Source organism: Nematolebias whitei, chromosome 22 (genome assembly GCF_014905685.2).
Source record: "Nematolebias whitei isolate Nwh7 chromosome 22, NemWhi1, whole genome shotgun sequence".
Taxonomy (NCBI): domain Eukaryota; kingdom Metazoa; phylum Chordata; class Actinopteri; order Cyprinodontiformes; family Rivulidae; genus Nematolebias; species Nematolebias whitei.
In genome coordinates this window covers 27,603,100-27,619,559 of record NC_056519.1, presented here as the reverse complement: position 1 = coordinate 27,619,559, position 16,460 = coordinate 27,603,100, and the positions used below count along the sequence as shown (strand labels likewise).

The 16,460-nt window shown below is 42.7% G+C and overlaps 1 protein-coding gene across 1 annotated transcript in view; it reads right to left on the bottom strand.

Moving 5' to 3' along the window:
* LOC119428573 (solute carrier family 41 member 2) overlaps positions 1 to 3,072 on the bottom strand; it is an 86,205-nt gene extending 83,133 nt beyond the window's left edge. Inside the window, exons 1-2 of the mRNA XM_037696255.1 lie at positions 2,393 to 3,072; positions 210 to 317 (exon numbers count right to left, since the gene is read on the bottom strand). Of these exons, the coding sequence (XP_037552183.1) occupies positions 210 to 317; positions 2,393 to 2,920 (636 nt within the window). The 5' untranslated portion in view covers positions 2,921 to 3,072. The remainder of the gene's footprint in view (positions 1 to 209; positions 318 to 2,392) is intronic.
* Positions 3,073 to 16,460: the final 13,388 nt, after the last annotated feature.

Below are 16,460 nucleotides of genomic sequence, written 5' to 3'. Positions count from 1 at the left end.
GGACCCCTTGAGAAGAAGGGACAAAAAATGGGGGTGAAACAGGTACAAAGTACTCGTGGAGAACAGCTCAAAACCGTGGTGAATCGAGCATATTTGACCCGCGCCGTCACAGTGGAAAAGGGGCAATACATTCCTAAAACATTGCTATGCCTTTAATTGTTGTGAGTGATACCAGGTGAGTGGACATGTTCCAACAAACCACAACTCACCGCTGTAGATAACCTCGAGGCCAGAGTCATCTCCAAGTTCCCCTTCAGACCCAGTAACGCAGGAACCAGGATAAAGATCTCTGTGATGTACTGGAACGCATCCCAGTGCTGCAGACATGTCACAGGTCATATTTTACACCACCAGCACTCAAACCCATTTAGCATTGTCCAGTTAAGGTGTCTTCGGTCTTTCAGTCACTGTTCTAAAACCTCCTGTATTTGAGGCAACAAGGACCCATTTACAACAATGACTGGCTGTGACGGAACAAGGTTCAGTTGGAACATGGATGATCTTTGAAGGGTCTTGGTGAGGTTTTCAGGGGTGTCTTAAGATCACAATGGGCGCCCCATCATACATTATGGTCTTTCAGTCACATCTTGCACCTGTAATGTTTAAGTGTCTTATTGTGATTTTTTTACTTACATTGTATTTTATGTTTTATTAACGGACATTTTGTTATAAATACTTTAATACTCCTGTTACTGTTCTTAAGACTGTGTTGCTGTATATTGCCCAGGCCATCCTTGTAAAAGAGATTAATAATGTCAGTGGATTCTTCCTGGTTTAAAAAAAAAGGTTTTAAACAAGAAAAAAATTATAGAGTGCAAAAGGATACGGAGGCTTTTCAGAAGAAAACATCTGTAGCAAATCTGTGGTGGTCTATCCAGACCTCTACTGAGGGCTGCTGTTTAAAATGTATACCGAATTATTTTACATTATTAGTGTTTAGCGTTTATCTTGGATCTTTATACATTTTCTTTTTACACTTTATAGTTTTGCTATTTTTGGATAATGTGTTATGTGTTGGTTCTCTAAATTTAACCCATCGCACCTGGGATACACCCAGGTGGAGCAGTGGGCAGCTATGCAAGCGCCCGGGGAGCAATTCGGGATTAGGTGTCCTGCTCAGAGACACCACGAGATGTGCAATGACCGGGGATCGAGCCCAGGACATTTGGGTCCCAAGACGGCTGCCCTGCCCCTACACCATCTTGGCCCCTAATGTGTAGCTGATGTAACTGGGACCCTGTGTACACAGTTTTGTTCCACCTCATGTACCACATGTGATGCAAACAATAATAAAGATAACAAAAAAGGTTGAATCATGTCATCTGGACTTCGTTTTTTTGTTAAAAAGAAATGTTTCGCCCCTCATCCAAGAGGCTTCGTCAGTCTGAGGCCTAGCCATCTGGTATTACCCAGAAGCCACCCTGACTCTTGTGTTTCAAGCCTGCCTCAGATACCCCTGAAGTCTGGCCTTTTCACTAATGGTTTCAAAAACACAAAGTTTGTTTTCTCAGTCATCCAGGATGACTGAGAAAACAAACTTTGTGAATAATAAAGATACTTGAACTTGAGTAAGGAGATCCGCAGGGCCTGCAAATACCAGCATGGAATGGTTGTCTAAAATCTGAGGCACGACATAGTCTGTCAGTAACTCACTACTCATCCATACATTCAACAATTATTTTTACACACTTCTTCCTGTCTGGGTAACGGGGGTCACTGGTGCCCGTGTCCAGCCGTCACTGTGCGAAAGGGGGAGGAACACCCTGGACAGGTCTCCAGTCCATCACAGGGACGTATGAAGACAAACGAGACAAACAACCCTTCATTCTCTCACTCACACCTCAGGACAATTTAGAGTTACCAGTCAGTCTAACATGCATGTTTCTGGTCTGTGGGAGGAAACTGGCGGACCAGGCAAAAACCCACGCAGCATGGAAAGAACATGCAAACTCCATCCAGAAAGGTCCCAGGCTGGGATTTGAACCAGCGACCTTCTCACTGAGAGGCAACAGCTGTACCAACTGCTCCATTGTGCCACCCACTCACAGCTTATGTTAAAATAAATAGTGATAGTCTCATTTGCATTTAAGAGCACCCCTACTGGAAAAATATAAGTCTTGAGCCCGGTTATTAAACATATGCTTGTGAACAGACAAAGTTTAAATTGTGATAGTGTAACAACACTAAATATGGGAGAGTATCATTCTGTTGACATGTAATCTGATGTAAAAACCACCTGCTCCGTCTTGCCCTTAAAGACACCCCTCGATCTGAAAAGTGCTGTGGTCTTTGTGCTAGTTGCAGTAAGATAAGTGAGCCTTTAATTCCAGCCTGTCTCCAGATCTAAGCCCAGCTGGCTGTGGCTTCATGGCTGTGATATAGTGCAGCTTACCTGAACAACATCCAGCACCATTCCAGCAGATACAGTTCCGAATCCTGCTAAAAGAAAAGGCACCAAAATCTGCAGAGCCATAGCAAGCGGCGACTCCTTTGGCATATTCAGCACGTCTGATCCTTCATCATCTTCCTCCTCATTACTCGCTTCCTCCCCAGACAGTCTCCCGTCGGCGAGCATGGGCTCAGTCTCAGAGAAGCCTCCATCACCACTGTCAGATAAAGTTAGAGAGGATCGAGATGTCCGCTCGAGGATCCGTCTGCCTTCAATATGAGAAGCCTCTTGCCTGTAACCATTCTGCGAGCCAGCCTCAGGTTTAGTGCCCAGATCACCCATGGCCAGTCGCTCCTCCTGTAGTTTGGTATAACCAGTCGGGACCATAGTTTGGAAAATTGAGGCGATACGTGCCGAGGGTGCAGGTTTCAGGGAGAGAGCACTCCAACCACAACCTGCTCCACTCATACGCACAGTCAGGCTAGAGCCCAGGGACTCTCCTAATGCTCCTCCCAAACTCTGAATGCTCATGATGTGTTGTGGGTCTGCAGTGTCTCATATCGTGTCAAGTCTCAGAACACAGAGACAAAGTTGTTCACAATGGCTTTGCTGCAGCATCCGTATCAACGCTGGCTTCAGGGACAGAGCCGTTTAAAGAAAACGCAGCAGGAAACAGGAGAAACTGGTGAAACAGGAAAATATGATCTGAAGGAACAGAAAACATCAAATTCAGTAAAACAGTCCTGGTTAAAGATATGCTACTTCAATCTCCATTTGTTTAAGTTTGAACCTCACAAAATCATAGGTTAGGTATGTGGAGATAAACATTGTCCGGGGAGTTGAGGTAAAAGTTTATCACTGCTAATGTTAAATTAATGTTGAACCATGTGTGCGAGTTCAGAGAGAGGAGCTGCATGTGCAGCTGGTACTCCAAGGGCACCCGAGTCTGTGCTGAGAGGCCGAGGTCATTGTGCCGATAAGCGTGTATAAAAACATGTGTCCGGCGCAGTTCATTGTGACCAGGGCTCTGATGAAACTATAATAATAATAATAATAATAGTAATAATATTTAATAATAATAATAATAATAATAATAATACTTTATTTATAAAGCCCTTTAAAACAACCACAGCTGCCACAAAGTGCTGTACATATAAAATTAAGAACATTTAAACACATAAAACGGTTGCTAAAACATTAATATAAAAAAATAATAATAAAAACAGTGCAGAGCAAAATTCAGTGTGTGCTAAAAGCCAGGGAGTAAAAATGTGTTTTTAAAAGAGTTTTAAAACTGGACAGTGAAGCGGCTTGTCTGATGGGAAGAGGGAAATCGTTCCACAGTCTTGGAGCAGCAACAGAAAAAGCTTTGTCCTCTCTGAGCCTCCGTTTAGACCTCGGCACCTCCAGGAGCAGCTGATCAGATGATCTGAGCAGCTCAGAGAGGTAGGATGGAGCAAGACCATTTAAACTTTTAAAAACAAATAAAAAAATCTTAAAATGAACTCTAAAATGAACAGGCAGCCAGTGGAGTGAAGCCAGAGTGGGGGTGATGTGCTCCCTATTTTGAACTCCAGTTAGAAGCCGAGCAGCAGCGTTCTGGACCAACTGGAGGCGTCTGAGGGAGGACTGGCTGACTCCAAGGTAAAGAGCGTTGCAGTAATCCAGCCGAGAGGTGACGAAGGCATGGATTACTGTTTCCAGCTGCTGTTTTGTGAGAATGGACTTTACCCTAGCCAGCTGTCTGAGGTGATAAAAACTGGTCTTGACCACCGCTCCAACCTGGGAATCTAATTTAAAATCACTGTCCATTTTAAAACCCAAGTTAGAAACAGTTTTCTTTACATGTGGCGCTAGAGGGCCCAGATAAACAGGGCAAGGTTCACAAGAGCCACTAGGACCAACCACCATCACTTCTGTTTTCTTTTCATTGAAATTTAAGAAGCTTAAAGACATCCAGGCTTTGATGTCTTCAAGACACAACAGAAGTGGCCTAACTGAGGGGGCATCTTTCTCTTTTAGTGGCATATAGATCTGACTATCGTCAGCGTAACAATGAAAAAAGATCCCATGCTTTCTAAGGATTGATCCCAATGGAAGCAGGTAAAGGGAGAAAAACAGGGGACCTAAAATAAAGCCCTGTGGAACCCCAAAACACAGAGGAGCAGTGGAGGATTCAGACCCAGCTATGTTGACAGACATGGTTCTGTTTGCTAGATAGGACCTAAACCAGCTCAGTGCAGTACCACAGATACCCACTTGGCGCTGTAAGCGTGATTTTAAAATGGTATGGTCCACGGTATCAAAGGCAGCGATTAGGTCAAGAAGGACAAGAACCACATATTCACCAGAATCATTAGCCATAAGAATATCATTAAAAACTCTGACTAGAGCTGATTCTGTGCTGTGGCGAGTTTTGAAGCCAGACTGAAAAACCTCCAGGATATTGTGCTCATCTAGAAAACATTTGACCAGTGAATACACTATTTTTTCTAAAAAAAATTAAATAAAAGGCAGCTTGGAGATGGGCCTAAAATTAGTCAAGACAGTTTGGTCTAGGCTAGGCGTATTAAGCAGGTGCTGCACCACAGCATGTTTAAAACTTATTGGGACAACACCTGAGGACAGACTGCTATTGATTGCAAGAATCACCTGCCTGATGCTGGAAAACACCTCTTTTAAAAGACGAGGGGGGGACAAGGTCACGAGGAGAACCTGATGGTATAAAATGGCCGACCACATCCTCTAAAAGGGTCAGGGTCACTGGTTCGAATCTATCAAACACAGCCAGGCAGGGGACCAAGCAGGAGGGGTCAAAAGCAGGGGCTGAAATAAGGGCCCTTGTGGTAACAACCTAGAGCTGGACAATAATTCGATATTGATATATCTCGCAATATACTTTTATTCAATAACGATGATATGAGTTTTAAACACATTTTCGATATTTCGATAGGGATACAGCATTTCACTGACGCATTTCTTTTTCTGTTCGGGTTGAAGCAGCCACTTCAGTTTCAACTCGGACAGAAAAAGGTGCGACACAACTACTTAAGTGCGTGGTGACGTAATGTTACACAGAGCTCAAGTCCAGAAGGCGTTAGTGGTAGCAGACTAAGCTAGGCTAATCTCCAATGTGTGTTAAGTTTTTGCTTCAAAATGAGTGCCCATGATCGTCAGAATGTGACTGAACAAGCTTTCACAAGCGAAGAGAAAGCAGATGACATCACTGATAAGAGAGAAAAGACTAATTTGCTGGTTTGGAAGTGGTTCGGCTTTCTAAGATCCGATAAACTGCAGGTTTCAGTCAGTGTGCTGCAAAATGTGACGAAGAGTCAGTCTAGCTAGCGGTTGGAACATCTAACTTGTTCCACTTGACAGAATATGATGAGCTACAAGATGAAGCACAATAAAAGTTTGAGCCAGTGTGTCCCTGAAACACACCCAGTGCTGCATGTTGTTTTTTTTTTATCATTTATTCATTCATTTAAAATAAAACAAATTCATCAGAAAGAAAAAGAAAAACATTGAATGAAAAGGTTGCAGAAAGAAGAAAAAAATTCTTATTTAAAAAATACAAAATAACTACAAACAAACAACAACCTTGACTTGAACAATCTCCAAACTGAAAACAAAAAAACTTCAGGTATCCTTCACGTGGTACTATACCTTCCCAACAACTTTAACTATCATCTTTTTAAACATACAAATTGTTTTAGAAATTTTTATGGTGATAAAGACAATTCCATAATCCTATTCCCTGAATTACAACACAGCTCCTTCACACTAGTTCTAAATGGAGGTTTTACAAACATTTCCATTCCCTTAAGTTATACTGACTCTCCCTTTTTCATATTTATTTTTTTTTTACAAATTTTAATTGAATATTTGGGGCTAATATTTTTATGAGCTTTATACATGACTTGTAAAATACTATATTCAACCAAATCATAACATTTTAATAATTTCAATTGATGACATAATATATTTGTTGGGTGACCATAGCTCTTCATACTTCTCCAAACTTCATTACAAGAGATTAAATATGGAACAATCATTACATTATACAATATATACAAAGCTTTGTCGTTCAAAAACTCTTTTACTTTATACAGAAATGCAATTGATTGTTATTTTTATTTTTAAGTATTTTACATGAGATTTCCATGTCAGCTTCTCATAAATAACGACACCCAAAAATTGTATTTCATTAACAATGAATTTCAATGCTGTCAATTTTAAGGTTGTTGTTTAAAGTTTAAAACTATTGACAAAGTTGAGAATTTTATGTTTATTTGACAGTGATTTAATTTTTTTTAAGGCTAAATACAAATAAAAAGGTGAACATTAATTTATTTGTATAGTTTGTAGTTTTTCTGAGGCTTTTATATTGTTTATATCAATATCGAATTATATCGTTATTGACCGAAATTAAGAAATATATCGTGATAAAAGTTTTGGCCATATCATCCAGCCCTATAACAACCTTATTTATAAAAAACTGCAGAAAGTCATTACAAAGTTGGGTAGAGGCTTCCAGACAGACAGGTTGTGGGGCCTTCAGGACAGAGTCAATAGTTTTAAAAAGGACACATGGATTATTATGATTGGACACAATAATATCTGACAAGTGTTGTTTTTTGGCCTCTTTAACAGTGTTCTGGTACTGATGTTGACAGTCCTTTAAAATATAAAATGAAACCTCCAGTTAATCCTTTTTCCATCTCCGTTCAGCTCTGCGGCACTCCTGTCTGGCTGCAATAGTTTTTTCATTAAACCAGGGTTCAGATCTGGCTTTAGGCCGCACCAGTTTAGATGGAGCTACACAGTCCAAAATGGTTTGACAGGAGGAGTCAAACCAGGAGCTCAGCTGTTCAGTGTCAGCAGCAGAGCAAGAGGGAGCACAGAGCTGTTCAAAGGCAGCAGAGAACTGACCAGCAGTGGAAGAGTTACAAACTCTACGTCGCTGTGCAGGAGCGCAGGATTTAACTGGAGCACAGGACAAACCAACATCAAATAAAACAGGCCTATGGTCAGAAATCACATTATCATATAGTTCCATGTCGTTCACAGACAAACCGTGAGAGAGAACCAGGTGTGGTGTGTAAGCCGGTATGAACTCTGCCCTTCAAGTAAAGTGGGTTAAATAATCTTCTCCTGTCGTCGTGTGTGCCTCCTTCTGAGTAAGTAACTAATGCAAGGACAGGTTTATCCAACAAACAGAAACGTGTCTAATTATACCGAGACATGATTAGTTCAAATGAAATCTAAAAGAAATTCAGAAGCAGGTTGTGGAAAAACTCACTACAGTAAAGATGAGGGTCTGGACTTTGGACCATTTCAGCACCTTGACTTGTTACTTTTTGAGTCATTCAGTTGTAGATCAGCTGCTGTGTTTGGGTTTATTGTCCTGTTGGACCAGGCTTGGTCCAAGCTCCAGCTCCTGGACAGATGGACTCACATTTGACTCCAGAACCCTTTGGTGTACAGAGGAGTTCATGCTCCACTCAGTAACTGCGTGGAGCCCAAACCATCAGCCCTCTGCCACCATGCTGACAGTTGGTACGCAATGCTAAAGGTAGAGAGGGAGTGGTGACGCAGAGATTAGAGGGTGGGCCTGTGACTGGAGGGTCGTCGAAAATAGGTGAAGCACCCATACCTGCCTCCACCTTCATTTGCCCCACTCAGGGCCCTTGAGTAAGCCCCCCACACACACACCACCACCACCCTCCAGCTGCTCCCCGGGCACCTTAGGTGGCAGCCTACTATTTCACATGTGTGCTCACATGTGCAATGGGAAAAATGCAGAAATAATTTCCCCATTGGGAATTACTAAAGTACAGTAAAATTAAATAACATCTTTTGACAAGATGGCCGCGCTCAGAGCAGTTGCAGCTTCACAGGCTCCCGGTACCATCCCAGTTTTTAGAAGTTTTGATATTGACTCTGTGCCTGACTCCGCGCGATTTATGCGTGTGAACTATAGCCGAACCGAACTGATGAGAATAGGAGCGGATTTGCCACGAAATATAGCAGAAATCAGCAACAAACTCAAAGCTACGCTCGGCAGAATGCAGATCTTAAAGTCATCTGCCTGGAAGCTGCAGCAGAGGCGTTCCAGCGGGCAGAAGAGGAAGCGCTGCTCCCGGCTTAAGAGGAGAGGATGCCGGGCGGGGGTTATGGTGAGGCTACGAGCTAACGCTAAAGCCGGTAAACTCCCCATGCCGTCTCTCTTTCTGTCGAATGTCCGCTCGTTGGACAACAAGGTGGATTTACTTCGTCTGAGAGCGGGCGCCTCAGAAGAGATGAAGAAGTGTGCAGTGCTTTGCCTCACGGAAACGTGGATTACAAGTGAAACGCCGGACACAGTCTTCCAGCTGGATGACAGACTTTTTTTTCGAGCGGACCGCTGCAGCGAGCTAACGGGGAAATCACGGGGGGGGCGGAGTGTGCATTTACGTGAGTAAAAGTTGGTCCACGAACTGTACTGTTGTAAATAGCTCATGCTCGAAGGCTTTGGAGCAAATAACAGTGAAATGTCGGCCACATTATCTACCCCGAGAGTTCACAGTGACTTTTATCACAGTTGTTTACATTCCTCCGGACGCTAATGCTAATGAATCACTACAGGAGCTACATGATATCATCAGCTCGCTGCAGAACAAACACCCCGAGGCTCTTTACGTTGTAGCCGGAGACTTTAACCACGTGAATCTAAAGGACTGTCTCCCAAGCTTTAATCAGCATGTGACGATTCCGACACGTGGAGACCGCACGCTGGACCGTGTTTACACGAACGTAAAAGATGCATACAAAGCTGAACCCCGCCCCCACCTAGGACTGTCAGACCACATCTCAATCTTCCTGGCTCCTGCTTACATGCCCCCGCTGAGACGCTCCAGACGGTACAAAAGAAAGTTAAATGTTGGAGCCAGGACAGTGGACCCATACTGAGAGATTGTTTTGACCGAACAGACTGGCAGGTTTTCAGAGAAGCTGCTGAAAATGGAGGTTCGCTTGATCTTGACCAATACACATCCTCAGTACTGGGTTACATTAGTACATGTACTGACACAGTCTCCACTATCAGAAATGTTAAAAGCTACCCAAACAGAAAACCTTGGCTGAATGCAGAGGTGCGTACCCTGCTGGAAGCCAGGAACACTGCCTTCAGGTCTGGAAACTCAGAGGAGCTGAGTAGGACAAGAAAAGAGCTGGTTGCTGGTATTAAGAGGGCCAAGGCCGCATATGCAAAGAGGATCGAGGGTCAATTCATCTCACAAGACCCTCGGAGCATGTGGAGGGGCATTAAGTGCATAACAGATTATAAAGGAAGGAGCGAACAATGTCCCAAAGACCCATCTCTGCCTGATGCCCTCAACAAGTTCTATGCACGCTTTGAAGACCCGAACAGACCACCCAGCACCAGACTCACCTCGCCACCGGATGAAGAGCATCTCAGCGTGACCTCAGCAGAAGTAAGGAGTACCTTCAGGAGGATTAATCCGCACAAAGCAACTGGCCCAGACAACATCCCCGGAAAAGTGTTGAAGGAATGTGCTGATCAGCTCTGTGAGGTGCTGGCAGACATCTTTAACACCTCACTTACCCTGGAGACAGTTCCCACCTGCCTGAAGACTGCCACCATCATCCCAGTCCCAAAAAGCTCTACAGTGACTGGTCTGAATGACTATCGGCCAGTGGCCCTCACCCCGATAGTCGCTAAATGCTTCGAAAAACTGGTCATGACTCACATCAAAACAACCATCAACATCAACGAGGACCCTCATCAGTACGCATACCGTGAGAACCGATCAACAGAGGATGCAATCTCCTCTGTGGTCCACACTGCACTCAACCACCTGGAGCAGAAAAACTCTTACGTCCGTATGCTCTTTGTGGACTTCACATCCGCCTTCAACACCATGATCCCCCAAACCCTGATGGACAAACTATCCACACTAGGACTAAGCCCCTCCATCTGCAACTGGGTACTAGACTTTTTAACAAACAGACCACAGTTAGTGAGGATCCACAACCTCTCCTCCTCCACCATAACCCTCAGCACTGGCTCTCCTCAGGGATGTGTGTTGAGCCCCCTTCTGTTTACTCTGCTCACATATGATTGTGCAGCTACCCATCCAGGCTGTCACATTGTAAAGTTTGCAGATGATACAGCGGTGGTGGGATGCATCACAAACAATGATGAGTCCAGCTACAGGCAAGAGGTGGAACACCTGGAGAGCTGGTGCAGAGAGAATAACCTTCACATCAATGTGAAGAAGACAAAGGAGATGATTGTGGACTTCAGAAAGAACAAAAACACCTACACCCCCCTGAACATAAGAGGATCTGCGGTGGAAGTGGTCTCCAGCTACAAGTACTTGGGTGTACACATGAATGACAACCTCAGCTGGAGCAACAACACCACCAGCCTGATCAAGAAAGCTCATCAGAGACTCTACTTCCTCAGACGGCTGAGGCGAGCTGGTCTGGGAAGCTCAGTCCTCACCTCCTTCTACAGGTGTGCAGTGGAGAGCATCCTGTGCTCCAGCATCAACGTGTGGCATGGAGGCTGCACAGCTGCAGAAAGAAAAGCTTTGCAGAGAGTGGTGAAGGCTGCACAGAAGACTGTCAGAATTAGCCTCCCCACCATCACAGACATCTACACCTCCAGATGCAGGAAGAGGGCCACCTGCATCATGAAGGACCCCACCCACCCAGCACACACACTTTTTGCCCCACTCCCCTCAGGAAGGAAGTTAAGGAGCATTAAGTGTAGAACCACTAGACTGAGGAACAGCTTCTACCCTGAGGCTGTTAGGCTCATGAATCTCTAACTAGAATAATCACTGAGAAAAACCATATCATGTTGCTGCTGATCTGTTTCATGTTGCTGCTGATCTGTTTCAATGTTGATGTGTTCATGCGTGCACATCTGCTCACAGACTCATGTTCATGTTTGTGCTGATGTTCAACGTTTTATGTTATGAGTGCTTAGTGTATATTTAGTTGATGTTTTTCTTAGTTCATATCTTAGATGTTATTACTGTTTTTCTTATACATTTTATTGTTGGATGTAACTGGGACCCTGCGTACATAATTTCGCTCCACCACATGTACCACATGAGGTGCGAATGACAATAAAGAAACTCTGACTCTGACTCTGACTCTGAAATAAAAAAAACATGCTGCTGAGCATTATGGGTAAACATCATCTATCATTAGGTCCTGTGTATCCAGAACATTGCTCCACAAGTGTTGTGGTCCAATCAGATGAAACAAGATGTGCTGTCATGTTTGTGGAGAGAAGATGCTTTCTCCTGCAGACGCAGACAAACTATGTAGTTGTTGTCTAATGGTGGTGTCATGACCTTTAACCTTTACTTTGCTAACTGAGGCCTGTAGAGTCTGAGCTGGACCTGGTTTCTCTTAGCATTGCACAGTCTGACCTGAGGGTGAATTTCCTGGGAAGACAGGCAGCTGTCGTACCGTTTTCTGTTTGTGGTCCCCCCCCCCCCCCCCCCATATAGAATGATGCTGTTTAGATAAAACCTTGACCCCTCCCAGTCTGTCAGCAATGCTGCCAACTATCCACCTTGGCACTATGTTAACGCAAACCTACAAAACTTGTGGTTTTTAGAGTTTTTGATAATTGGGGATATCAGGTAATCAATACCTTTGATCATCTGGCTGCCACCTACACTCGGATCCTGTGAAAGCATCACGGGCAGACTTCAAAACACTGCACGGCCATTTACCTAAATAGGAGTAAATGGGCTATACGTGTATAACACTTTTCTATTTTATCAAGATACTCAAACTTTTTACTACAATCTGTGCTTCATTCATACAGCACTCTACTAGATCTGTACAAAGAATAATCAGAGCTTTATCACATTCATACTCCAATGGGACACACATTGGAGGCAATGAGGGGTCCAGTGTCTTGCCCAGGGACACTTCAGCATGTGACTGCTGGTGGAAATGAACCCCCAACTCTTGCATTGGAGGACGATTGCTCTAGCCACTCATCCACAGTCGCCCCGCAATAATACCCATAATGTTTCATAAGAGTGTTTAATCTGAAGTTGTAATTTATATATCTGCCCTACTGTGAAAATAGGATGTACTTTGTCATGACCGTATAAAAATATATTTTTTATTTTAAGTACCAAGGCTCTTTAAAAATACTTTTTTTTTTAAATTCCATTCAACCTTTATTAACAGGAATCTTGTAAATTTGAAGAAAAAAAGTCACATTAATCAACTGATTAGACTGCAAGTAAACCAAAAAGGGAAACAAACAGATGATGTTGTTTTTCCAGTGACTTTTGATCCATCCTCAGATCAGAGAACACGGAACTGCATCTGTTTTCTGTTCTTAGAGCAGCAAAGTACATGGTTTACACCACTGTTCAACGTATTGGTCCCAGTTCATCAGTCCCAGTTTATCACTTTAACGCTTCTGGCCTCTAACACCAGAAGGAAACTTCCACAGAGAAATGTCCAAACAAAGCTAGTTTGATTTTGGGCTAACTGTAAGCTAGCTGTACGAGAATCACAACAGCAGAAAACAGGTGAGCTCGAGAAATATTCACTAGAAAAAAACTGCCGTGACTTGAATCATGACTGTAAATGTAGAAAAGCATTTCTTCAAATGTCCAGTTTCAAAGAATCAGTTACCTGTTCGCTCCGAAGGAGTTTCGACTAAGAACAGAGAAGCGAGAGTTTGACAGACTGCCACCTAGACAGGCAGCGCGAGCCGCGTCACAGACAGCAACCAAAGATCGTTAAAATAGGAAGTGATTATTCACTCTCTATGAAAAGATTATGATAGACTTTTATACGCGGATTGCCTCGAAAACTTTGTTTAAATGTCAGTAAATTATTGGCATATCGTAGGCACTATATAAACATTTATAGATAATTATTTATTTACATTAGATAACCCCCAACGAATTAACAAAATGTCTTTTTTTTTCTTTCAGCTGTGTCCTTTTCAGGGGAGTCATTCTCAATCTGTAATGCTACTCCACTCTTTTTAATCCAGCTACCTACATGTTCTGCATTGCGATGAATATTTTGTATTATTGATATAGTATGCAAGCATATACAGTGAAACCTCTTCTATTTCATATAGGCTTCGCCCTTTAAGGCTGTCGCTGATGGGTTTATCCCGATATGCGAGAGAAGGGGCTCTCTACAGCCCAAAAGTGGGAGTTTCTGGCGAATAGGCGTTTGTGGGCGGCGAACACTGATTGGCTAACAGTTTTTAATAGGCGTTTGTGGGTGGCGAACACTGATTGGCTATGGGTAACCCTCAAAGTCACGAGGATTATTGATAAGGTAACGTTTCTTTGCGATGTTTGACAAATAAATATGATTTATTGTACTTATAAAGCATGTTATGTTTTCACTTATGCATATTATTGAAGTACGTTTATTGTAGGTCACGATAGTTTCGACCGTTCTCTCGTTGTTGTCGTGCTTTAGAAGTTTAGCTCATGTGAAAACATGGTGGGGAATTCCCATGCACGTAATGCACTGAGGTAAAGTGAGCCTCCACTTGGCTCCGGCAGCCCTCACTGGCTTATATAGTACATTCACGTTTACAACAACTGTGTGTTGCTTTTCAAAATAAAAGCTGAAAATAAAAGTTCTTAATACTTGAAAAATAAATATTTAAAAGTTGTGTATAACTGAAAAATATGAAAAACAAATAAATAAAAGTTGTTATTAGCTTAAAAATAAATAAATAAAAGCTGTTAATTATATCTATGTCTTTCTGCCATGTCAGGAACCACTCTCACTTCAGGTTGACTCTAGAAGACCCCAAGATGTTGCTCAACAATGTTGACCAACATCTGATGTTGACTTTCAAAATAAATCACCTCCAAAGTTTAACATAGTTCATAGTAATAGTCAAAAGTTGCTGACCTTGTTGCAACATGAGTTAACACTAACATGAGTGTAATTTGTCAATGATTCAATAATGAGTAATAACTTATTCAATAATAAGACTGTAATTTGTCAATAATAGTCAATAATTCATTCAAGAATAGATTATGGGTGTTTGGTATGGCTCAGTGGCTAAAATGGGTTGGATGTTAGAGAAATTACTTAATTTTCAATTACCTGAATGCACAAGTTCCTTCATTTATAGTTAAACTTTAGGAAATCAACTTTTTTTTTCCTTGTGAAAAAAATATCAAAATTAACTTTTGGTATTCATTTTGAATAGATTGGGGAAGGAAAACAGCCCAGGCCATGTAGAACAGCTATTTTGTAAAAATGTTGTGCTTGGTGATCTAATCATATTTTTATTACAACTTCAGGTGATGTGAACTGGAGGAAATCCATCCATCCATCCATTATCTTTACCCGTTTATTCCATTTTGGGTCACGGGGGTCGCTGGTGCCCATGTCCAGCAATCACTGTGCGAGGGGCGGGGTACACCCTGGACGGGTCGCAAGTCCATCACAGGGCCACATAGAAACAAACAACCATTCACTCTCTCACTCACACCTAGGGACAATTTAGAGTTACCAATCAGCCTAACATGCATGTTTTTGGTCTGTGGGAGGAAACCGGAGTACCCGGAGAAAACCCACGCATGCACGGAGAGAACATGCAAACTCCACCCAGAAAGGCCCCTGGACCGGGGTTTGAACCAAGGACCTGCTCGCTGAGAGGCAGCAGCTCTACCAGTTGCGCCACCGTGCTGCCCAACTGGAGGAAATATTCTGAATAATTTCAGGCTGAGCACAGAAAGCCTTATGTCATTTCTGTCTGCTTAAGCTGTGGAGAAGAATTTAAAGACTGTGCAAGTTTCTGGGGCAGCGGCAAAAGAGGCGAGCTGAGGGCCTTCTACAGTGAAGCCATTACTCCTGGGTACTGCACCCACTTTTGTGCCATGGATGCAGGGTAGTAGTCCAGCTTCTGTACTGTGATGCCCACACATTACAATAAGTAACAACTAGCAACACCCTAACTGTACTATGTTTTGTGTTTCCAACAGATGCTACGATGACTTCTAAAAATGGATGTCCCAATAAACACAATAAAAAAATTCAATGATGCATCAAATGTTGTCTGAGTATGTTTTAAGGTAATAACAAATGTGAAATCTGGAAAACAAAGAGAATTCCTGAATCTGTCTTGTGTGCTTTGATGTGTACATAAGTTTATTGGAGGTCCTGAAACAACTTTTCTGAGAACACAAAGATTTTTATTTTACCTTTGGCCAAGATGTCAGTTTGAAATCAGGCTGCTTACTGCAAAACCAAGAAGTTTTTTTAAGACGGTCTTCATTTGTATTATCCTGATGCATGCTCAATAATCCAGGTAGAAAAATCCAAAAAAGTTCAATCTGGTCCTCTGGACATTCAAAAAAACAAAAAACAAAACAAAGCAAAAAAAAAAATAGAAACGTTTCGTCTCTCATCCAAGAGACTTCCTCAGTCTGAGGTGCTGTTTTCAGCTCAGTCTCTTAAATAGCACCTTCTCAGAGTGGATCAACCAGTTTGCTGCTGACAACCAAAACCAGCTGATCACATGCTCAAGAAGGACCATCAGCCTAACAATGGGTCATTAGCACACTGATGGCTGTTTACTATTCACAGAGGGCTGAGTGATACTAGCAATCACAGCATTGTAAGAGGGGGACAGTTGAAACCGGAGGCCTCCACCCCTGTTTAATGATGGACGATTTCTTTTCACAAAGATGGCCTCCTTTACTCTTCTCTCAAACCATCGTTCCTCTCTGTCCAGGATGTGAACATCTTCATCCTTGAAAGAGTGACCGCTGGCCTGGAGATGAGTGTAGACCGCAGAATCCTGGCCTGATGATGTTGATCTTCTGTGCTGGGCCATCCTTTTGGCCAGTGGCTGTTTTGTTTCCCCGATGTAAGACTGATCACAGCCCTCCTGACACTGAACAGCATACACAACATTATCAATCAACCTTTATTTATACAGGTAAATCCCATTGAGCCTCGAGGACTCATTTACAAGAGAGACCTGATTTCAACAAAGAAAGATGACAACAATGGACAACAGCAACAACAATAA